Source organism: Poromitra crassiceps, assembly GCF_964638095.1.
Source record: "Poromitra crassiceps genome assembly, chromosome: 13".
NCBI classification, from domain to species: domain Eukaryota; kingdom Metazoa; phylum Chordata; class Actinopteri; order Beryciformes; family Melamphaidae; genus Poromitra; species Poromitra crassiceps.
The window spans coordinates 46,590,178-46,614,586 of record NC_139644.1 but is presented as its reverse complement, the minus strand read 5'-3'; the positions used below and the strand labels follow the sequence as shown (position 1 = coordinate 46,614,586).

The following is a 24,409-nucleotide window of genomic DNA, read 5'->3' as shown; positions in this document are numbered from 1 at the left end:
TAACTGGGAACTGGTAATCTTACGTTTCAAAGGTCATGAGCTGGGACGGTGACGTCACCAGAGCTGGTATTTCCCATTCCAAACTCGTAGGAGCCTCAGCAGCCCAGACCTCAAAAATCCAAGATGGCTGCGCCGCGCAACAATGGTAGTTATAATCGTAGTCAATGTTGTTTAGCACTTCTGTCTTGTTTGTGTCTCATTAAATCAGCTGTACACACAGCACTGCCTAACTTCTATCTGTGTGGACATGAGGCTGCAGTGTTTGTATGCGCAAAATGCCTTGTTATCAACTGTTATTGCTAACAATGGCTAGCCTGGCTAGCGACTGGATCTGACCAGTGAACAGTGAACTTCCCAGCTCAAGTTTTCTGCAAATGGAACGCTAACATAACGGATGTGACGTCATTTAGCCTCCACATCCCAGTTATTTTGCGATAAAGGAACGCAGGAATACTGCCCAGGTGGGCTCGTCAAAAGGGCCTCCAAGGGCCTTGGAGTTTGCATGTTCTCCCCGTGCTCCCCAGGAGGTTCCTCCATGTAGGAAGCCCCTGCTACAAAACATGAAAAAACTAACAATATTTCCATCTTCGGATTACAGTGCACTGATATTATCTGGTTAGTCTCTCTTTTTTGTGTGTTTTTTCTCTCCAGGTTTTTAGGTCTTTATTTATTTGCACTGCACCATCATATGATATCAAACATAAAGCAGACAATAAGAAGAGTCAATATTTACAGTGCACAGCCACTGGGATATTTACCTTTTTTTGTATCCTGAATACAGTAACGGGATTGCTGCTGCATCGTTACTTCCCAACCTGGGTCATTCATCAGAATCCAGCCAGCAGTCGGCGCCGATGCAACTTTGTGGCAGCTGTCAGACAGCATGAAGGAACACTGCGCTCACCGTCCACTATCGCGAGAAACCAACCGAGCAGTGCGAGAAGAACGGCTACAGGCAAGGCACAGCAATATTCATATTTAGCAACAACAACAGCAGCAACAACAACAACAACAACCATTATCAAATGATTATCACGCTAGCTGGTCTGGAAGAATGATGGTGCATAGTCCAGTTTCACAGAGACACGGATAGAAAGACTGGAGTGCGAAATACAGGTACAGAAAACGAGATGATATTGTGGTGAAGCAATATTGATAGCGAGCTAGCTAGCTGGTTTATTAATAGCTAGCTAACTGGCTAACGGTAGCGACATTAGCTTTAGTGTTAGCTCGCAAATAATCTGGTGAAAGACGATTCTGTGCTCATGTTAGCCAGTCAAGTAGCTCATTTACAGCTTACAGCAGAATCACAATGTTCGCTATACATCTAACTCGCTAAGCAGTGGAGTACATTCATGGAGGTCCGTAAGTAAGTAGCTAAACGTTAGGTAACGTTAGCTGTTGGCTAGCTGGGCAGCTAACGTTAACTTACACGTCTTAAAAGAAAGCTGAATGAGCAAGACTCACATTGCTTGCTAGTTAACGTTAGCAAGATAGCGAATGAAGCGAGCTGATTTCTCTAACTAGCTAGCTCTACGTTACTGGTGGATGTGCAATACATATGGGCAGTATATTGGCTTTGCTACTTGGCTAACGTTACTTGACGAGCAGTTTGTTTGTGTGACATGTAATGCTAGCTAATGATGGTAGATCAGCACCTATAAGAGCCAAAATGGTCAGATGTAACATCAGTTCGAAATCAAGCAAAAACAGACACCCTCTTGTTTTATACTGGGAAGACCAGCTAATAGAAGATCTAGCTAATAATGAGCAAAAATAATTGGTTAGTTAACCACTGAACATGAAAAATACAAGTTATATTTTGAATCATCTGAACCCAAATTCAGCTCTCTTGAGATGAATGACTATGCGTTTGTGCACAATGTGTTGTGTTTTGACAGGATGTGGCCATGCTCCTTTGGATGTATGACAGACGGTGAAGAAGAAGCAGTCCTTGTGAATCTCACACATCTATCCTCCTCTACCCTTCCATTGCCCGGATCACCAATACCAATTTATTTCTTTTTAAAATGTCAAATTATTTAACGTCATGAAAGAATGTAGCAAAGAGCTTAACCTTGTAAATATTTAACCTCTTCTAACCCCATCGTGCATGGGTTTGACACATTTCGTTTTTAACTGTTAAATCTAGATGGAGCTGAACACAACGCTTAAGTTCACACCCAATTGTAAATTATTAGACCAATGTGCCGTATTTGCCCCCAGTCAATTACCCCCAGCTGTGCAATCACTTCAGGTCTGCGTTGTATGTTTGAAGTGATTGGATAGATCATCAGTCAGTCAGTGCCACTGGCCTCTCAGGAGAATGAACGGCTCTCTTTTGACCCCGCCCAGCCCCCAGGCGGCAAACTCTTCTCCTCTGCCTCCATCACCCTCCCCATCCCCGTCCCCTCCGTCACCCTCTCTACTGCCCCTGTCCCCCCGGCCGCCTCCTCTGCCACCTCTGGTGAGCCCTCCACCCCAGGCTCACCCGTCCTCCCTGTCAGACACCCCCACGCCATCCCCTTCGCCTTGCCTGAGCTGGACCGAATTCTGTGAGCTGCATGCCCGCGTGGCGGCTGGTGACTTTGCCCGCCACTTCCGGGCTTTTCTCCTGGAGAACCCCCACTACTCCCCGGACTCAGCTGCTGCCTTCTGCCGCCGCTTCACCGACCGCTTTGTTCGTCACTTCCAGAGTGAGCTGGAGGGGGCGCCCCCGCCGAGCTGTGCCACTGGGAGTGAGGAAATGGGGAGCTGGGCTCCCCAATCAGATGCCACTTCCCTGGAAGAGGAGGCGGTCTCGCCCCTCGCCGTGTCTGGGGGAGCAGTCCTCCCGTGTGCCCCGACCAACCCGACACGGGCGTCAACCAAGCCTGCGCCGACACGGCTAGTGTTGGAGAACCGCAGCGGGGACAGGTTTCAAGACTCTTATGCCCACACCCAAATCCTGCCTCCATCCTCCTCCTCGTCTTGCTGCTCCTCAGTGGGAGGGAACAACGGGAGGCGTGAGGAGAGGGGGGCCATGGTTGCCCCTGGGAACGGGGAGGCTCCAGTTGAGGAGGAGGAGGACAGCTGGCTCGGGGTGGCGGCTGTTGGGGAAGATGTTGATCCAGAAGAGAGAGAGGCCGAGTCCACAGAGGTTTCCCTGGACAATACAGATCCCGCCCACACTCCTCAAATTCCACCTTCCTCCTCCACTCCTCCACCTGGCTCCAAGGGCAGCGGTACGCCCAAAGCAAAACTGAAGAAGCGCTTTTCACTGCGGAGCGTTGGCCGCAGCGTGCGGGGGAGCGTGCGCGGCATCCTGCACTGGCGAAGCTCCTCCAGCGACTCGGCTCCGAGCCAGAGCCAGCTGCCCTCCAGCTACAGCTACACTATGGGCGTGCAGGATGCCACCTTGGCTTCAGCCTCCAAGAGGAACTCTGGAACGCAGCCTCCGACGCCCACCTCCTCCATGCCCGTCTCCCTCTCCCTGCCCCTCTCTCTCCCGCACTCCTCCTCCTCCTCTCTGCCGCCCTCGTCCTCCAGCAGCGCCACATCTCTCTCGCTGTCCGAGGCGGCCCGGGACCGGCGGCGGAGCAACGGCGAAGGCGGCGAGAAGGAGAAGTGGAGCCATCGCCTGGAGAAGCTCAGGCTATCGCGCTCACCGCCTCCGGTCCTCACGTCGACGACCGTCGGCTCTCACTCCTCCACGCTGCCCCCCAGCAGCGCGGCCGCCGCTGCCATGGGGCCGCCCAGGAAGGTGGGCCGGCTAGTGCGGGAGGGCGGGGTGAGCGTCAGCTCGTCCAGCGACGAGTTCAGCGGGAGCCACGGCTTCACCGGCTTCTCCTTTGGCCTCCTGCATCACGGTACGGACAACAACAACGCTGCCTCCACGTCTGCTTCGGCGGCTCAGGCTGGGCCAGTGCAGCCTCTGGCCAGCGGGGGCAACGTGCCCTGGAGAGGAGGCCGCTGGCATAAATGTCGTCTGGTCCTTAGGGAGAGGGACAAAGAAGGTAGTGAGCGGGGAGAGGAGTACTACCTGGAGTTCTTCATCCCACCCAAGGTAAGTGAGCCCCCTCCTAAGAGACTTCAAATCATTTTGCCCACGGCTATTTTGTCAAGGTTGTATTTGATTATGTTTTATGTTTATTTATTAAAAAACGGACAATGCACATTAGTTAACATGTGCAACCAACTTACTCACCAAAGAGTAGCACTCAGCACAAGCTAGCTAAATGATGATAATGCTGACAGGCTGCCTGTAGCATCTGAAGCATAAAGATTACTGCCTTACATTCAATGGCAAGTGATATATAATGCACTTGTACCAGTGACTGCAATGATGCATGCAAAGGGAGAGTGACAGCAGGAGCAATGAAATGGAAAATCTACTTTGGCTGCTTTATTAGACTAGGAATTGCAAATGACATCAAGCCAACCTTCACAGTCCTCTCCCACAAGCCTCTAGGGTGGTGCTACTCAACCTTCACAGTCCTCTCTCCCACAAGCCTCTAGGGCGGTGCTACTCAACCTTCACAGTCCTCTCCCACAAGCCTCTAGGGTGGTGCTACTCAACCTTCACAGTCCTCTCCCACAAGCCTCTAGGGTGGTGCTACTCAACCTTCACAGTCCTCTCTCCCACAAGCCTCTAGGGTGGTGCTACTCAACCTTCACAGTCCTCTCCCACAAGCCTCTAGGGTGGTGCTACTCAACCTTCACAGTCCTCTCCCACAAGCCTCTAGGGCGGTGCTACTCAACCTTCACAGTCCTCTCCCACAAGCCTCTAGGGTGGTGCTACTCAACCTTCACAGTCCTCTCTCCCACAAGCCTCTAGGGTGGTGCTACTCAACCTTCACAGTCCTCTCCCACAAGCCTGTAGGACGGTGCTACTCAACCTTCACAGTCCTCTCCCACAAGCCTCTAGGGTGGTGCTACTCAACCTTCACAGTCCTCTCCCACAAGCCTCTAGGGTGGTGCTACTCAACCTTCACAGTCCTCTCCCACAAGCCTCTAGGGCCTCGCCTACTCAGGAGCCACATTGACACCAAAAAATTGTTGCAATCCACAAAATTCCCGTTCCTCTCCTTTTTTTATTTTATTTAGATTTTTATTTATTTATGTATTTGAAGTAGGACTTAAAAGAGCCACAACTACCCATAAAGGAGCCACATGTGGCTCTAGAGCCTCGGGTTGAGTATCACTGCTCTATTCATTCTCTACATCTCTTCCATGTCGTTTCTTAAAAACTTCAACTTATTTAGTAGTTAATTAGTATTAGTCTTATTTGGTAGGTAGTATTAGTCTGATTTAGTAGTTAATTAGTATTAGTCTGATTTAGTAGTTAATTAGTATTAGTCTGATTTAGTAGTTAATTAGTATTAGTCTGATTTAGTAGTTAATTAGTATTAGTCTGATTTAGTAGTTAATTAGTATTAGTCTCATTTAGTAGTTAATTAGTGGTAGTCTGATTTAGTAGTTAATTAGTATTAGTCTGATTTAGTAGTTAATTTGTATTAGTCTTATTTAGTAGTTAACTAGTATTAGTCTGATTTAGTAGTTAACTAGTATTAGTTGTGATGGGAGCTGTCAGTTGTGTTGTGATGGGAGCTGTCAGTTGTGATGGGAGCTGTCAGTTATGATGGGAGCTGTCAGTTGTGTTGTGATGGGAGCTGTCAGTTGTGTTGTGATGGGAGCTGTCAGTTGTGATGGGAGCTGTCAGTTATGATGGGAGCTGTCAGTTGTGTTGTGATGGGAGCTGTCAGTTGTTGATTTTGTCTTGTCTTTGTTGCCCCAGTCGTCCAAGCCCAGGCTGACTGTCCCATGCTGCTCTATTGTGGACGTGAGGAGCACCACAGCGCTGGAGGTCCCCGACAAGGAGAACACCTTCCTGCTGCAGGTAATCACTGCTCTGACTGTCTCTGTCTCTCTCTCTGACCTGTCCTCAATCTTACTCACTGCTCTGTCTCTGTCTCTGTCTCTGTCTCTGTCTCTGTCTCTGTCTCTGTCTCTGTCTCTGTCTCTGACCTGTCCTCAATCTTACTCACTGCTCTGTCTCTGTCTGTGTTCCTCACCCTGACCTGTCCCCAGTCTTACTCACTGCTCTGACTGTCTCTGTGTTCCTCGCTGTGACCTGTCCTCAATCTTACTCACTGCTCTGTCTCTGTCTGTGTTCCTCCCTCTCACCTGTCCCCAGTCTTAATCACTGCTCTGACTGTCTCACTGTGTTCCTCGCTCTGACCTGTCAACAGTCTTACACACTGCTCTGTCTCTGACTGTATCTCTTCCTCATGCTGATCTGTCCCCAGTCTTACTCACTGCTCGGACTGTCTCAGTTGAGCAGTGGAGCAGTTGGGGTTGAGGGCCTTGCTCAAGGGCACCTCAGTGGTGGTAATGAGAGAGGCGCAAGTGCTGCCTTTTCACTTTCCCCACCAGGCAGATTTATCCTGCCGGTCCCGGGGATTGAACAGACGACCTTCCGGTCACAAGCTCGTTTCTCTAACCGTTGGGCCACCACTGCCACAAATTTTCAACTAGCAGTTCCTCTACTTTTTTCCACCTCATTTGGATTCTCCCTTTATTTATTTTTTACCAATTTCAGCTGGAAGGCTCGGTGCAGTATGTGATTGAGACGCGTGACGCTGTGCAGATGAGAGCCTGGCTGAGTGACATCAGGAACGGCATCTGTCTCAGGTAAGCAGAGCATCACACACAGTGACATCAGGAACATCTGTCTCAGGTAAGCAGAGCATCACACACAGTGACATCAGGAACATCTGTCTCAGGTAAGCAGAGCATCACACACAGTGACATCAGGAACATCTGTCTCAGGTGAGCAGAGCATCACACACAGTGACATCAGGAACATCTGTCTCAGGTAAGCAGAGCATCACACACAGTGACATCAGGAACATCTGTCTCAGGTAAGCAGAGCATCACACACAGTGACATCAGGAACATCTGTCTCAGGTGAGCAGAGCATCACACACAGTGACATCAGGAACATCTGTCTCAGGTAAGCAGAGCATCACACACAGTGACATCAGGAACATCTGTCTCAGGTGAGCAGAGCATCACACACAGTGACATCAGGAACATCTGTCTCAGGTAAGCAGAGCATCACACACAGTGACATCAGGAACATCTGTCTCAGGTGAGGAGAGCATCACACACAGTGACATCAGGAACATCTGTCTCAGGTAAGCAGAGCATCACACACAGTGACATCAGGAACATCTGTCTCAGGTAAGCAGAGCATCACACACAGTGACATCAGGAACATCTGTCTCAGGTGAGCAGAGCATCACACACAGTGACATCAGGAACATCTGTCTCAGGTAAGCAGAGCATCACACACAGTGACATCAGGAACATCTGTCTCAGGTAAGCAGAGCATCACACACAGTGACATCAGGAACATCTGTCTCAGGTAAGCAGAGCATCACACACAGTGACATCAGGAACATCTGTCTCAGGTGAGCAGAGCATCACACACAGTGACATCAGGAACATCTGTCTCAGGTAAGCAGAGCATCACACACAGTGACATCAGGAACATCTGTCTCAGGTAAGCAGAGCATCACACACAGTGACATCAGGAACATCTGTCTCAGGTAAGCAGAGCATCACACACAGTGACATCAGGAACATCTGTCTCAGGTGAGGAGAGCATCACACACAGTGACATCAGGAACATCTGTCTCAGGTAAGCAGAGCATCACACACAGTGACATCAGGAACATCTGTCTCAGGTAAGCAGAGCATCACACACAGTGACATCAGGAACATCTGTCTCAGGTAAGCAGAGCATCACACACAGTGACATCAGGAACAACTGTCTCAGGTGAGGAGAGCATCACACACAGTGACATCAGGAACATCTGTCTCAGGTAAGCAGAGCATCACACACAGTGACATCACTAGAGGAGTCCTGGAGGAAAGGCCAGAGCAGCGCAGCGCCTGCTTGCTTCAGCTGGAAAGGTTGAAGTTGAATAAATCAGGAGGTTATCTGTCAGTAGTGTTTTACCGTTTGGTCTTAAGAAAACCTATCTATCATCAAAAGGTTGAACTCATTATGCTAAATTCCCTGATGATTTTTAAGTTGGATCGGAGTCTCTAGCTCTATGTACCGGTAGTTAAAATGGAGAGAGAATATAGAAGAAGTGGCCAAGAGTTTTGGCATGAAAAGTCATGTTAAACCTGTATCAGTACCATCCTTCTGATAAAGGATGGTTTTCGCCACAACAAAGGTAGTTTGTGGCTCAATATCACAGTTACCTAAAATATTCTTAAAATATGGTTTATGGCGTTGAATAGCAATAACATGTGTTCTCACTTCTCACCTGTCATTTTCATTTTGTTGTTGCAAACGTTGCCACCGAGGCTTTAGATTTTTCCATTTTCCTAACCTTTATTATCCAATTAAAAACAATGATTGTTTACAGTATTATTTTAATCCATTAATGTCCTCAGTGGAAGTTTATCATTTCCTTTCCGGGACAATTAGAATTAGCTGAGCTCAGCACAAATCCATTGACATTTTTCAAATTGGTCCAAGTATGAGGCCACGGCGCAGGTTTGAATGTAGAGAAATAAATGGAAGGTGAAAGTTTTTTTTTGTGTGTGTGTGTTTTTTTAAGAAAGTCAACTTTGTGTACCAATGAAGGCATGATCAATATGTGACATCAAAATGTCTTGTTTTGTCATGTCAAAAGAAAAACAATCACACCCAGGTGTTGAAGTAAGTGGTGCAGGTTTGCAGGTCAGACGCTTGTCCTCCACCTCCCTCTCTCTCCCCGCTCTCTGACAGGTGTGTGTGTGATTTGATTTGATTTGATTTGATTTGATTTGACGGTTACAAATTGAAATACAATATACTGAACAAAGTACAGACACGGATCTCAAAGAATAACATCAAGGATAAAGCACAATAAAGTCAAGACTTATTTCCATTGTGGTCCTTGGTCTAAAACAGGTGGATATAAAAAACAACAACAACAATATAAACATGAAATAATTAACAAAACAGTGCGTGTGTGTGTTTCGAGCTGGTCTCTCCAAAGTGCCAAATTCTCGCCAATGAGGACATTACTTATAGAACCGCCTGCACTGCTTAAGAAATCCGTAGGGCTTTTCCTTCCCATGCTAAATGTAGTGTTTGGACGTGAATGGCTTCATGTTAGGCTCCATGTTTGTGTTTCAGTACCATTCCATTGAGTCTGTGGGTTTGACCTTCATATCTGCTCTCTGTTTTCTCCCACAGTGAACAGGAAGACGTTGAAGGTGTGTGTGGCGGGGCGTTGGACATAAGCGGGACACCTGAGTTTGTCGATCGCCTTTCACAAGGTGTGTGTGTGTGTGTGTGTGTGTGTGTGTGTGTGTGTGCGTGTGTGCGTGCGTGCGAGCTTTACAAGATACTATGTTGCCATCCTGTGGGCCGCGAAGGGATTGCAAGTGGGCCACCAAATCATTTGCAAAACATTATGATCTTCGTGGGGGGGGGGGGGCATATATATAAATATAGGGCTGTCAATCGATTAAAATATTTAATCGCGATTAATCGCATGATTGTCCATAGTTCATCGCAATTAATCGCACAATTTTTTATCTGTTCTAAATCTACCTTAAACCGCTATACACGGTACTTACGCATCTCTGAGACTGCAGCGTCAGTCTGTTATCTAGTCTCGCTGGCCACAGGTGAGCGAGGCATAGCTCTCTCCCCGCCCCTCTCTCTCTCTCTCTCTCTCTCTCTCCCCGCCCCTCTCTCTCTCTCTCTCTCTCTCTCTCTCTCTCACTGTCTCGGACATCTTCTCAGTTTGCAGGACGTGTGAAGTCATGAAAATGCTGTGCAGTCCCTCACAAAGCAGGACATCTGCTCACCCTACTTGAAGCTGAACTTGCCATTTTATACCCATTTCTTCCTCCTTTTCTGCTCCTCACGGAGATTTATTTCTGCTTTACTTCCTCATTTCCAAAACTACGGGGCGGACCAAGGCACAAACCTCACAGAAAGTGCATGCGTTAATCGCGCGTTTTAAAAAAATAGTCGCGTTAAAAGGAATTTGCGTTAACGCGTTATTATCGCGTTAACTTTGACAGCCCTAATATATATATGTATATGTATATGTATATATATATATATATATATGTATGTATATATATGTATATGGTTCAAGTATACATACTACAGCATGCGCTGGGACGCGTCATCAGTGATGTTAACTGGGGTCGTGGGGTGTTTCGGGTCTGTCAACATCATACACCCTCGCCCAGTAGACCCAGCCGAGGCCGATTACGACCCCGACCCGCGTCCCAGGAGCAGCCGCTCACGGATCAGCCTTCCTACTCTGTCTGCAACGTTGCCCGCGGAAGGGTTGATCACGCCCAATCCGCTGCAATAGAGCTAGTGCTACACCGCAGCATTGTGAGACCTTCGGTGCATGGAGGTCTAAGGCTCTGTGGGGTGATTCCAGGCCGGGCACCTCCTTCGTCTCACCAGAACCTCCTGCGGAAAAAGGCAATCCTACCATGCCGTACCATGGGCAGGGAGGATGCCTCAAGGAGGCCTGTGCGCTGCACGTCATGCACCTGCGGCGAGCACCTCGCTCTAGCCTGAAGGACCCCAGGCCGCGTCGATGTTTACGCAGATTTTCAGGAGGCTAATCCGTAGCGTTTGTGGATTTCTCCCTCACGAGAGAGCCAGGCTGGGGTGCTAAAACCCATCCCGTACCGGATGCCGTCTCTCCGACCGTCAACTGTCTCTCCAGCTTGTCACCAAACTATACTTGGTTGTCACCTAGTCTATTCCCAAGTGTCACTGGCCAGGGGGAGCCAGGGGTTTCGGTTCAAGTATACATACTACTGCATGCGCTGGGACGCGTCATCAGTGATGTTAACTGGGGTCGTAAGGTGTTTCGGGTCTGTCAACATCATACACCCTCGCCCAGTAGACCCAGCCGAGGCCGATTAAGACCCCGACCCGCGTCCCAGAAGCAGCCGCTCACGGATCAGCCTTCCTACTCTGTATATATGTATATATATATATATATATATATATATATAGCCAAAAGACACTTCAAATCCTGCCTAAAAAAAGTGTAAACAGGGAAATGGCGATATTTAGGATTTGGGTTGAAACTCATGTCTCCAACTTTTTGAGGCTTACAATTAGTCACATATAAGACCCTTAATTACATTGTTAGAAGGTTTTTGTGGATTTAGGTTTCCAGGGTCTTTAATGGGTGCACTCTAATCAAAGCCTGTGTCAACACGCAGGTCATTGCACCTTCGATTCGCCGCAATATTCTTACCTTTCCCTCCAACAGTTTTCCTGAATCCTTTCATGAAGTGAAGTACTAACTACCTCTGTCCATACTGTGTTTCCTCTTATATACTGTATGTATTTAGTAGCCATGTATGAGTGACTGTCTCTTTGCTCTGCTGCTGCTGTTGTCTCAGTGTGTTATGGAGGCATCGGAGGCTCCTCCCCTTTGATGGACCCTCTCCCACCGGAGCTGCCGCCTCGAGCCCCTCTGGACGAACCAGACGGCCGGGTTCTCGGGGGAGGCGGGGCTAGTCTCGGGGGAGGCGGGGCTAGTCTGGGTACACCGTTTGCTGAGACGCCAGATGCCACAGGTCAACACTGTCTTCAGACTTTTTTTTTTATTCATATTTTTCTCTTTGAAGGAATGGAAAACGCTGTATCTTTCTTGAAATACAGAGCTGGGGTTGATTGGCATGGAGGAGATTGAAGTGCTTCACCCCATTTCATCTCCCTGTAATTCATAGTATGAATGGGGCTTCCGGATATTGCAGCGCTAGATTCCCTGCCTACCAGAGGGTCGCAGGTTCGAGCCCCCGTGTTGCCTCCGGCTTGTCCGTACGGGCACAATTGGCCGTGTCTACGGGTGGGAAGCCGGATTAAGGGTACGAGTCCTGGTCGCGGCACTCCACGACTGGGACAGCAGGGGGAATTGGCCGAGTACAATTGGGGAGAAATCTGAAAAACACCCGATTAAAAAAGAAATAAATCATTGTATGAATTACTGTGCTCCTGTATAATAAAAGCCTTTATATTAATGATTTACTACAACAGATACAACTTTGATATTTAGCTTTGATCAAAGAGGCAAAGAATTAAGATAGTAGATTGCAGTGAGCGTGACCCCTGGGCCCTTCCCTTCCCTTCCCCAGGCTCCTTCCTGTTCTCGGAGGTGTCTGTGGAGGCGGTGGAGCACCCGCTGAGTGAGTGCCAGTGGTTCCACGGCACGCTGTCCCGCCTGAAGGCTGCCCAGCTGGTGCTGGCCGGGGGCACAGCCAGCCACGGGGTCTTCCTGGTCCGCCAGAGTGAGACCAGGCGCGGAGAATACGTCCTCACCTTCAACTTCCAGGGCAAGGCCAAGGTGAGCTCGCTCTCTGTGTGTGTGTGTGTGTGTGTGTGTGTGTGTGTGAGAGAGAGAGAGAGAGAGAGAGAGACAGTCACACGCGCGCGCACGCACACAGGGTTTCTGCAAAGTCTTGAATGTTTGGAAAATGATTAATTTTAACAGTTGGATTTTTTTTTGTTAGGAATATGCTTGAATTTTAAAATACCCATTGAAAAATGCTTGATTTTCAACATATTTCATCTACACAATCACTCATGTAAACAAAAATATAGTAATATTTGAAATGAAACGATCGTGTCATCATATTTGTTTGTTTTCTCCAAGACGCAGAGTGGAGCGGACCCGAGCTAGACTGACTTGACTTCATGATTATTTAATCATGATCAAAACATACAATCCAAGTTAATGAACAGCTGGTAAAATAATCAGTGGCAATACTTTCACAATTAAATTTAAGTGTAACGGTTTAAATGTGATGATAAAGGCTTTGAGAGTCTGGAAAATGTTGGTTTAGAAAGTGCTTGAATTTGACTCTTAAAAAGCTGTAGGAACCCTAAGAAAGTTCCTAATTCAAGACATGAAGTGGATTTATTTTTGCCACGTACTGTATGCATCCATTCTTTTTGAAGGCTCATATCCATACGTTACTTTCACACTAGCTGTTGATATGTTGTGCCTGTATTCATTCTTTACACGTCAACCCTGCTAACAGCTCCCATGATGCACCACGTGCCCCCGCTGCTGTTTTGAGGGCGGGTCTAAGGGGTCAAAATTGAATGAGTGACAACTCATAGGCTAGCACCAATGAGAGAGTGGTTCATTTTCAAAAGTCAACAGTCAGGTTGGGTGGGCACGCCTGAAGTCGTTGATTCTGAATCACTGGCCAGGATTCCGACACCAGTTTGGGGCTAAAAGTGTCCCAGACCCAGAGAGAGATCTGCAGCATGCAGTAACATAGTGTATCAGACCCAGAGAGAGATCTGCAGCATGCAGTAACATAGTGTATCAGACCCAGAGACAGCTCTGCAGCATGCAGTAATGTAGTGTATCAGACCCAGAGAGAGATCTGCAGCATGCAGTAACATAGTGTATCAGACCCAGAGAAAGATCTGCAGCATGCAGTAACATAGTGTATCAGACCCAGAGAGAGATCTACAGCATGCAGTAATAACATAGTGTATCAGACCCAGAGAGAGCTCTGCAGCATGCAGTAACATAGTGTATCAGACCCAGAGAGAGATCTGCAGCATGCAGTAACATAGTGTATCAGACCCAGAGAGAGCTCTGCAGCATGCAGTAATGTAGTGTATCAGACCCAGAGAGAGATCTGCAGCATGCAGTAACATAGTGTATCAGACCCAGAGAAAGATCTGCAGCATGCAGTGACATAGTGTATCAGACCCAGAGAGAGATCTGCAGCATGCAGTAACATAGTGTATCAGACCCAGAGAGAGACCTACAGCATGCAGTAACATAGTGTATCAGAGTAAGAACTCTCATGGGTCTGGAGTTGAATCATGTGAATAAATGAATCCTATTTGCTGTTCTGGATGACTCATGACCTTGAACCTACCTCCCCCCCAGCACCTGCGTCTCTCCCTGAACGAGGACGGGCAGTGTCGCGTGCAGCACCTGTGGTTCCAGTCCATCTTTGACATGCTGGAGCACTTCCGGGTGCACCCCATCCCCCTGGAGTCTGGCGGCGCCTCGGACGTCACACTCATCAGCTTCGTGGGCGCCACCGCCGTCCGCCAGCCAGGTACGCTGAGAGCAAGCCCCGCCCCCAGTGGAAAGCCAGGTACGCCGAGAGCAAGCCCCGCCCCCAGTGGAAAGGGGTGGAGGGCAGGGTTTCCACTGCGTCCTTAAAATTTCCCTAAAAGTTGCATTAAGTTCAGTCTCGCTTTTAAATGTGTTTTTTGGGGGGGGGAAATGTGTATTGAGCACGCTGTAATAGAACTACAAAACCAAACATGTAGTCATTAACCACGAATGCAAACTGTGCAGTCCGGTCACAATTCATCGGAGCACATGTTGCGATATTTCTGGACTTCACACACGGTAGCTAAACATCAGTCATATAACAGCAAAGAAGACGTGAGCTGTTTCAAACCATGTTCCCTGATTCTGACATCGCTAAAATGTTCTTGCTAAAAATCGGCTGTCGTTTTTTTATGCCCCCGCCGGCAATAGCCAAGCCGGAGGCATTATGGTTTTAGGTTGTCCGTCCGTACGATGTTCGTTAACGCGATATTCGAAGAATGCCTTGATGGAATTTCATCAAATTTGACTCAAACGTCGACTTGGACTCAAGGATGAACTGATTAGATTTTAGTGGTCAAAGGTCAAGGTCACTGTGACCTCTCGAACGCCATTTTCAAGCTCGTTAACGCGATATCTCAGGAATGCCTTGATGGAATTTCTTAGAATTGGCCTCAAAGGTCCACTTTGACTCAAGGATGGACTGATTCGATTTGGGTGGTCAAAGGTCAAAGTTCAAGGTCACTGTGACCTCAAGACCACTCCTATCATGCTCGTTAATGCGATATCTCAGGAATGCCTTGACGGAATTTATTCAAATTTGCCTCAAACCTCTACTACAGAGGCTGAGAAATATACTGTATTTGTTGGTGAACATTGACAATTACTGCAGCACCAGTAAAGTTTAGCGATTGCCGTTTTGCAGTCCTCTGGAAATACAACGGCAAATTCGCCAAAACTGTCACTCAGCCAATGAGCCTTGGCTAGCGTGTCAACAGTCACATCATAATCTGGGTCTGAATCTTCTTATTCATTGATATCTTTGTCCTCAAGGTAACTCATACTCCGTTCAGGTCGTCAGCCTTTACTGTCTGAAACGTGGCTATGAGGGCTTTCTGAAACTTGGCAGAATTGCCAACGTTCACTAAAATCTTCAGGCTAATCAAAACATGAAATCAATGAATAAAGATTTTAAGGCTTGGGCTTTCATTTGTCAATATGGCTCCCGTCACTCGCATCGTCAGCCATGTCTAGTTGTAGTTCAGCTTTAAAAACGTTCCGCTCCATCAAAGAAAAAAGAAAAAACCCACAATGCATTTGGCCTTCCCTGCATACATTTCAGCGAATCACGATGCATTTCATCGGTCACATGTCTTGAAACAACGTTATACGTCACTGTTGACACCTGGGACTTGGGTGTTTCCCAGTGGAAAAGTCCCACCCCCCCACCGTCAAAGCATTCCAGAGCACAAAGGCAAAACGCAACCAAGAAACCAATAGCAAGACAGCTTAACAACGAGCAGAGCATCCTCCTTGCATATTTTTAAACGAAAATGAGGAGCAGCAACGACACATAAGGTTACAAACTCTATTATACATTTTATTTAGGCACTTCATACTTTGGACTACATACTCCATGGTTGTGGCCATTGTTGTGTGACGTCAGACAACTGATTCCCTAGCCTAGTGGGGGTAGATTTTTTTTCTCCCAGTTTTCAAGTCGGAGCTCCCACTTTGAGTGTCGTTCCAGCGCACTTTTCCTAATAGGAGGCCAGAGAATCCGGAGGTCTCAGTTGTCTGGAAGGCAGCATACGCCTCTGCGTTAAAGGGAAAACGACACATGCTGCTGCAGGTCTTAAAGGGATATACACACACATGCTGCATCAGGTAGCAATGGGTTAAGGGGACAGCGGCTATTTCACGATGCTCTTATGATTTTGGGATAGTGCTAACTGTGCTAAGTGTGCTAACTGTGCTAACTGGGAGAGATGTCATTAGAACAATAGAAGTTGAAGAAAAGGCTATAGAGAGGGGAAGGTCCTTTTAACTCATTCCCCACCAGAGTTTCAAAGGAAAAGGAAAAGTCACCAGTTTCTGATCATTTTCACTCATTTTACAAGGCCCACAGAATATTTTCTTCTATGACTATGTAAACACCAAATATCTTAAAGGAAGGAAGGAAACATCTACTTTCATAGAAAAAAAAAGTTTGATTCTACCTTCATCCGTTCTTTAGTTATCGACACTTGAATGTAGGTAGTGTTCACTGAAAATGTCGAGATTCATTTCTTGTTCTATTTGTACTGCTTATGATGAGGCAAGGGTTGTACTTTTTAGTCAAATGTCTTCAATTGATGTTGACTTTTTTGAGTTGGACGACTACGAGAAACTCGAGTTGTGTTTTAAACAAGGTATCTTCCTCACAGCAAACCTGACCTGCCAGGCATGTTTTAAACAAGGTATCTTCCTCACAGTAAACCTGACCTGCCAGCCATGTTTTAAACAAGGTATCTTCCTCACAGCAAACCTGACCTGCCAGGCATGTTTTAAACAAGGTATCTTCCTCACAGCAAACCTGACCTGCCAGGCATGTTTTAAACAAGGTATCTTCCTCACAGCAAACCTGACCTGCCAGGCATGTTTTAAACAAGGTATCTTCCTCACAGCAAACCTGACCTGCCAGGCATGTTTTAAACAAGGTATCTTCCTCACAGCAAACCTGACCTGCCAGGCATGTTTTAAACAAGGTATCTTCCTCACAGCAAACCTGACCTGCCAGGCATGGGAGCAAAGACAACACATTTTGTTTGGAGAGTGATGTATCGATCTGTTTCTGTGGGTCTGAGCAGTGTGTTGCTTTGCGTCTTATGTTGTTCTGAATGTACTGGTGCTGTGCTGTCTTTATTGTTTTTATTGCTGTATTCCCTGTGTGTCTTGTAGGCCCATGTGGGCGGGGCACCACAGTGTGCATGACACCTCAATCAATCAATCAATCAATCAATCAATCAATCATTCAATCAATCAATCAGTCATGATATCTGTGATGTCCAAAGGCATTCATGCTTCCCTCCACCTGCACATCCACACTGCCTTGTCTTCACCAGCCCTCCTCTTTTCACCTGTCTAGGGTCACATGTTGGAACCTCTGTGTGTGTGTGTGTGTGTGTGTGTGTGTGTGTGTGTGTGTGTGTGTGTGTGTGTGTGTGTGTAGCCGCTTTCACACTGGCCTTGAAAGCCGGAAAATGCACGGAAAATGGGATCCGCGCCTCCGATGTGAAAGTTGTGAATGCGGGTTGGTGGGTAATTCTCACAGCGCCGGGTTACCCTCCAACCTGCCTCCACTTGAAAGCGTAGGAGCGGCAAGACGGAACGGTGCGAATGGTCAGCTCATTCATTAAAAAAAATACAGGGGGTACCTAGTAAGTAGGTTAGGCTTTATGCTCAAACGATGTTGACATTAGTAGGTAAAATTAACGGATATAATAATAAGCTTCAGAGGACTATAGCTGTCTGTGGCGAGTTGGTCTGAGGATATTCCCTCTGCAAACCAGCTCCAGAACTGAAATCTGTCTAGCTAGCCAGTTGTGCATTCCCTTACAAAAACTACTAACGTTATAGTAGTCCTGTGCATTTATAGCCTATACTATTCCCCCGACGAACGTTATGCAGACTGCAGCGGGCGTGTCTTTCAGAACGGACGCTAATTAGGCTACTTCATGGGAATAATTTGCTTTACAAAAAACTGGAACCAAAATATAAGAATTAGCCTTGTACCTAATAGGCTACATGATGGTGCATCCATAAAGTGGATCAGATGAATATTGAAAGCTTTGTTACCCTGCGGCATGTGGACAACACTTTCCTGTTTTATCACTTTGATCCTTAACGAGCGCAGCTGCACGTCGTTGGCTGGCGTACATCGGCGATGTTTGGTTGTTGAATGAATTTGTTTATCATACAGTAGCCTAGGCTACACTAACCTATGAAAATATTAATTTGGGGTAGGAGGAGCTGGGTGGAAATGCCTCAGGTAACGGGGACTGGACTCGTGCTCTTCTTTGGTGACTCGTACTGGAACACTGGGGACTCCAGACTGGACTTTGACTCTGGATATAGTAGCTGCTTTCACACCGGCCTTGAAAGCGGTAAAAGATAGGGAAAATGTAATCCGCGGCGCGCCTCCGATGTGAAAGTTGTGAAAGTTGGTGGATAATTGTGTTACGCCTTTCGTTCCGCCAGTGGAGGTAGTCACAGCGCCGGATCGGCCGTCATCCCGTAGGAGTGGCGACACGGAACGGAGGTGCGAATGGTCAGCTCATTCATAAAAAAACTACAGGGGAAACCACCTCACACAGCAAGGAAGGCATAAGTGAACGTAAAAAAAAAAGTAGCCTATACAATCATGACTGCAACAGGGGCGCCAGGAGGAATGCTCCGTGCCTACACTATGAGTAAGTAGGTTAGGCTTTATGCTCAAACGATGTTGACATTAGTAGGTAAAATTAAGGGATATAATAATAAGCTTCAGAGGACGTCTCAGGCGAGCATCTGTCTGTGGCGAGTCGGTCTGAGGATATCTTCCCTCTGTTCATCTCTCCTCAAAACAATCCCAATTGGGGAAACCAGCTCCAGAACTGCAATCTGTCTAACCTGTTGTGCCTTTCCTTACAAAAACTACTAAGGTTATAGTATTCATGTGCATTTATAGCCTACTCCCCCGACGACGAGTAACGTACTGCAGACTGCAGCTGTTTGATATGCGGGCAAACGCACGCGAATTAGGCCACTTCATGGCAATAATTTGCTTTACAAAAAACTGGAGCCAAAAGATAAGAATGAGCCTTGTACCTAAAATACATGATGGTGCCTCTGTGATCCATAAAGTGGATCAGATGAATATTGAAAGCCTTGTTACCATGCTGCATGTGGACACTTTCTGTGTTGTGGGCATATTAAGGTGAGCTCTGATCAGACTCGTGTTTTATCACTTTGATGTTCTCACCTCAGCTGCAGGTTGAGAGCTGCTGGCGAACATCGTCCATGTTTGGTTGTTGAATGAATTTGTTTATCATACAGTAGCCTAGGCTACACTAACCTATGGAAATATTCATTTAGGCTACTAGGTGGAGCTGGGTGGAAATGCCTCCCCTCGCCTCATGTCAATGCGGGAGGGGTGGATGTCACCTGAAAGCACCACCCGGGGCGGAGGTTTGGTGGTGCCGCTTGGCTCTGTGTGAAAACAAATTCTGTGGCGAGGCTGCCGGCGTTGCGGGCCTTCTGAACTGCAATATTGCGCGATCTGTGTGTGAAAGTGCCTTCGAGACTGGTTGGAACATTTTAAATGAGCACTCCTGTAAACTCAATACTCCATCTCTAAGGACTTGTGTGTTTCTCTGAGAGGCATCAGATGATGATGAAGGTTGGTTTCCGCAGCAGAAGAGACTTCACCAGTGTAAGAGTCCACCATGTTGAATGCCTGGCTGTCTCTGTTGTTGTTGATGTTGTCTGTTGTTTGGTTGGCTCCTCCCTTGCAGGCCGGGACAGGGCAGGCAGCCGGCCCACAGTCTGTGATGTCATCACCACGCGCCATCCTGACTCTCCATCAACCCCCATCTCTGACTGTGTGTAAGTGATCAACCCCCATCTCTGACTGTGTGTAAGTGATCAACCCCCATCTCTGACTGTGTGTAAGTGATCAACCCCCATCTCTGACTGTGTGTAAGTGATCAACCCCCATCTCTGCCTGTGTGTAAGTGATCAACCCCCATCTCTGACTGTGTGTAAGTGAGACCACCACACGTGTGGGTGTGAGAGAGGGGAGATTAGACGTATTCACATGTTGCCCTGCGGAGGGAAGAAGCTGTAGTATAGACCTGGAAGAAGCTGTAGAATAGACCTGGAAGAAGCCGTAGTATAGACCTGGAAGAAGCTGTAGTATAGACCTGGAAGAAGCTGTAGCATAGACCTGGAAGAAGCTGTAGTATAGACCTGGAAGAAGCTGTAGTATAGACCTGGAAGAAGCTGTAGAATAGACCTGGAAGAAGCTGTAGTATAGACCTGGAAGAAGCTGTAGTATAGACCTGGAAGAAGCTGTAGTATAGACCTGGAAGAAGCTGTAGAATAGACCTGGAAGAAGCTGTAGAATAGACCTGGAAGAAGCTGTAGTATAGACCTGGAAGAAGCTGTAGAATAGACTTGGAAGAAGCTGTAGCATAGACCTGGAAGAAGCTGTAGTATAGACCTGGAAGAAGCTGTAGTATAGACTAGGGATGTTCATCAATTATCGAAAATCGATAATCGATCGTTAAGGATTGGAATCGATCCTGTGGCATTTGGATCGATTTTTTAATTATTAAAAAAAAAAAAAAAAAAAAAAAAAATTTTTTTTTTTTGGACTAGGTTTGGGTGGAATTCGTTCCTCCTCGCCCCACTCCATTGCACAGCCGACTAACGTGAGGTGGAGCTTCATATAGTCTCTAGTTTTCTGGCTGGGCACGGGCCTTTGTGCCAACAAAACTGTTTTAAACATGAGAAATTCACACCGGCATGCGCCGGGGACAGCAGTGTTGGAGAGGAGACACATTGAAATAAAGAGTTCATTGAGGAGAACACGTTGTCTTTCGTATTTTCTGCCATAGGCATTCATTTTGTTAAAAAAAAAAAAAAAAAAAAATTTAAAATTGAAAATATTGAAAATTTTCTAAGTATTAATAAAATCGATAATCGATAATTGATCGTTAATTCTCACCGATTATCGATTTTGGAAAATTTTCAAAATGAACATCCCTAGTATAGACCTGGAAGAAGCTGTAGAATAGACTTGGAAGAAGCTGTAGTATAGACCTGGAAGAAGCTGTAGTATAGACCTGGAAGAAGCTGTAGTATAGACCTGGAAGAAGCTGTAGTATAGACCTGGAAGAAGCTGTAGTATAGACCTGGAAGAAGCTGTAGAATAGACCTGGAAGAAGCTGTAGTATAGACCTGGAAGAAGCTGTAGAATAGACCTGGAAGAAGCTGTAGAATAGACCTGGAAGAAGCTGTAGTATAGACCTGGAAGAAGCTGTAGAATAGACCTGGAAGAAGCTGTAGAATAGACCTGGAAGAAGCTGTAGTATAGACCTGGAAGAAGCTGTAGAATAGACCTGGAAGAAGCTGTAGAATAGACCTGGAAGAAGCTGTAGAATAGACCTGGAAGAAGCTGTAGAATAGACCTGGAAGAAGCTGTAGAATAGACCTGGAAGAAGCTGTAGTATAGACCTGGAAGAAGCTGTAGAATAGACCTGGAAGAAGCTGTAGTATAGACCTGGAAGAAGCTGTAGAATAGACCTGGAAGAAGCTGTAGAATAGACCTGGAAGAAGCTGTAGTATAGACCTGGAAGAAGCTGTAGAATAGACCTGGAAGAAGCTGTAGAATAGACCTGGAAGAAGCTGTAGTATAGACCTGGAAGAAGCTGTAGTATAGACCTGGAAGAAGCTGTAGAATAGACCTGGAAGAAGCTGTAGTATAGACCTGGAAGAAGCTGTAGAATAGACCTGGAAGAAGCTGTAGTATAGACCTGGAAGAAGCTGTAGTATAGACCTGGAAGAAGCTGTAGTATAGACCTGGAAGAAGCTGTAGAATAGACCTGGAAGAAGCTGTAGAATAGACCTGGAAGAAGCTGTAGTATAGACCTGGAAGAAGCTGTAGTATAGACCTGGAAGAAGCTGTAGAATAGACCTGGAAGAAGCTGTAGAATAGACCTGGAAGAAGCTGTAGCATAGACCTGGAAGAAGCTGTAGCATAGACCTGGAAGAAGCTGTAGTATAGACCTGGAAGAAGCTGTAGAATAGACCTGGAAGAAGCTGTAGAATAGACCTGGAAGAAGCTGTAGAATAGACCTGGAAGAAGCTGTAGTATAGACCTGGAAGAAGCTGTAGTATAGACCTGGAAGAAGCTGTAGAATAGACCTGGAAGAAGCTGTAGAATAGACCTGGAAGAAGCTGTAGTATAGACCTGGAAGAAGCTGTAGTATAGACCTGGAAGAAGCTGTAGTATAGACCTGGAAGAAGCTGTAGTATAGACCTGGAAGAAGCTGTAGAATAGACCTGGAAGAAGCTGTAGAATAGACCTGGAAGAAGCTGTAGTATAGACCTGGAAGAAGCTGTAGTATAGACCTGGAAGAAGCTGTAGAATAGACCTGGAAGAAGCTGTAGAATAGACCTGGAAGAAGCTGTAGTATAGACCTGGAAGAAGCTGTAGAATAGACCTGGAAGAAGCTGTAGAATAGACCTGGAAGAAGCTGTAGCATAGACCTGGAAGAAGCTGTAGTATAGACCTGGAAGAAGCTGTAGTATAGACCTGGAAGAAGCTGTAGAATAGACCTGGAAGAAGCTGTAGAATAGACCTGGAAGAAGCTGTAGAATAGACCTGGAAGAAGCTGTAGAATAGACCTGGAAGAAGCTGTAGTATAGACCTGGAAGAAGCTGTAGAATAGACCTGGAAGAAGCTGTAGTATAGACCTGGAAGAAGCTGTAGTATAGACCTGGAAGAAGCTGTAGTATAGACCTGGAAGAAGCTGTAGTATAGACCTGGGAGAAGCTGTAGTATAGACCTGGAAGAAGCTGTAGTATAGACCTGGGAGAAGCTGTAGTATAGACCTGGAAGAAGCTGTAGAATAGACCTGGAAGAAGCTGTAGAATAGACCTGGAAGAAGCTGTAGAATAGACCTGGAAGAAGCTGTAGAATAGACCTGGAAGAAGCTGTAGTATAGACCTGGAAGAAGCTGTAGAATAGACCTGGAAGAAGCTGTAGTATAGACCTGGGCGGGTTGGGGGGGATTTCTTGAATGCACCGATGCATTCGTTGCAAATGTGTTCTTTCTTTACTCTGGATTGACCACTTTTATGGTTTTTGAAGCATCTTCTGGCGACAGCAATTTGTTGCGATCGCATTTACACTTCAGAAATCATGAAAGTGGTGTTCATTTGTGACGCTTATTTTCCTGAAAAAGACCTTAGAAAGCTTAGGTAAGACCTGTGTGTGTGTGTGTGTGTGTGTGTGTGTGTGTGTGTGTGTGTGCGTGCGTGCGTGTGTGTGTCAGTTTGGACTGCTTCCATGACTCCCATGGACTCCACGACCGCAGACGTCTCTCACTTTCATATTCTCTCTCCTCCCACCATGCTCTCTTTACCTTTTGCCCTCATTTCCTCCTCTTGCCTTCCCTTTATTTACACTTTTTTCTCTCTCTCTCTCTCTCTCTCTCTCTCCCTCACTCTTTCTCTCTCTCTCTCTCTCTCTCTCTCTCCCTCACTCTTTCTCTCTCTCTCTCTCTCTCTCTCTCCCTCACTCTTTCTCTCTCTCTCTCTCTCTCTCTCTCCCTCACTCTTTCTCTCTCTCTCCCCCTCTCTCCCCCTCTCTCCCCCTCTCTCCCTCTGTGCAGACTTGACCAGCAGACCCCGTAGCCCCCCTCAGCCCCCCCCTCCCCCGCTGCCGCCTGGGCGCCCACCGCCCCCCACCCCGCCGCAGGAGCGAGGGAGCGAGGCGGAGCCCGGAGGAGGAGGAGGAGGAGCCGCCCCGGTGACGACAGCACCCCCTGGTGGAGGAGGAGGAGGTGGCGGTGGCGGTGGAGGTGGCGGAGGTGGAGGAGGAGGAGGAGTGGAGGACTGGGAGGAGAGGGACAGGGACACGCCTCTCCGCCAACTGGAAGCCGCGGAGGGCGAAGAGCGCGAGGGAGCCAGAGCCCCACGTGCCATCGACAACCAGTACTCCTTCTTCTGAGGAAGAGAACAGCGAGGGGGAGGGGGGCGGAGTGTGTGTGTGGGGCGAGGGGGGGGGGGGGGGGGCGGAGTGTGTGTGTGGGGGGGGGGGGGGGGGGGGGGGGAGTGTGTGTGTGGGGCGAGCGGGGGGGGGGGGGGGGAGTGTGTGAGTGAGTGAAAGGGAGAGGGGATGAGGCGGCGTACATCATAGCCATTCATAACCAGTATTTGTTCTTTTGTTAGCAAGGTAGAGGTGAGGAGGAGGACGAGGTAGAAAAGTACTAACACTATATGAGAGAGAGAGAAGACTCTTAACGACGGAGAGCAGCTTTACAACACTAAATAACGGTACGTTTTTTTTTTTTTTTTTTTTTTGGTGTGGATTAAGCTTTTTGCCGGTACGCGTCACACAGCAGGCTCTCGTATGTGCAAATGAAATGCAGTGAGAGAGCTGAAGCCCTGTGAAGCCAGCAGTCCCAATACCTCACAGTGGTCCTGCCAAGACACAGCACACGCTAACCACACGCTAGCCACGCGCTAGCCACACG

General features: G+C 47.3%; 1 protein-coding gene across 1 annotated transcript; it reads left to right on the top strand.

Annotated features, from left to right (window-relative positions):
* The first annotated feature begins 977 nt into the window (after positions 1 to 977).
* Positions 978 to 23,692, top strand: sh2b1 (SH2B adaptor protein 1). The gene is made up of 10 exons (XM_083648574.1): positions 978 to 1,116; positions 1,902 to 4,045; positions 5,777 to 5,878; positions 6,581 to 6,672; positions 9,242 to 9,324; positions 11,440 to 11,616; positions 12,175 to 12,383; positions 13,953 to 14,127; positions 19,661 to 19,751; positions 23,546 to 23,692. Exons 2-10 carry the CDS (start codon positions 2,327 to 2,329, stop codon positions 23,565 to 23,567), a joined length of 2,670 nt encoding a protein of 889 aa, XP_083504700.1. The 5' UTR covers positions 978 to 1,116; positions 1,902 to 2,326; the 3' UTR covers positions 23,568 to 23,692.
* Positions 23,693 to 24,409: the final 717 nt, after the last annotated feature.

Excerpts from the sequence above, each read along its gene's own strand:
- sh2b1 (XM_083648574.1), top strand. The coding sequence starts at position 2,327 with ATGAACGGCTCTCTTTTGACCCCGCCCAGCCCCCAGGCGGCAAACTCT. Across the intron at positions 9,325-11,439 it reads TGTCGATCGCCTTTCACAAG|TGTGTTATGGAGGCATCGGA; the intron begins GTGTGTGTGTGT and ends CTGTTGTCTCAG. Across the intron at positions 19,752-23,545 it reads ACCCCCATCTCTGACTGTGT|ACTTGACCAGCAGACCCCGT; the intron begins GTAAGTGATCAA and ends CCCTCTGTGCAG.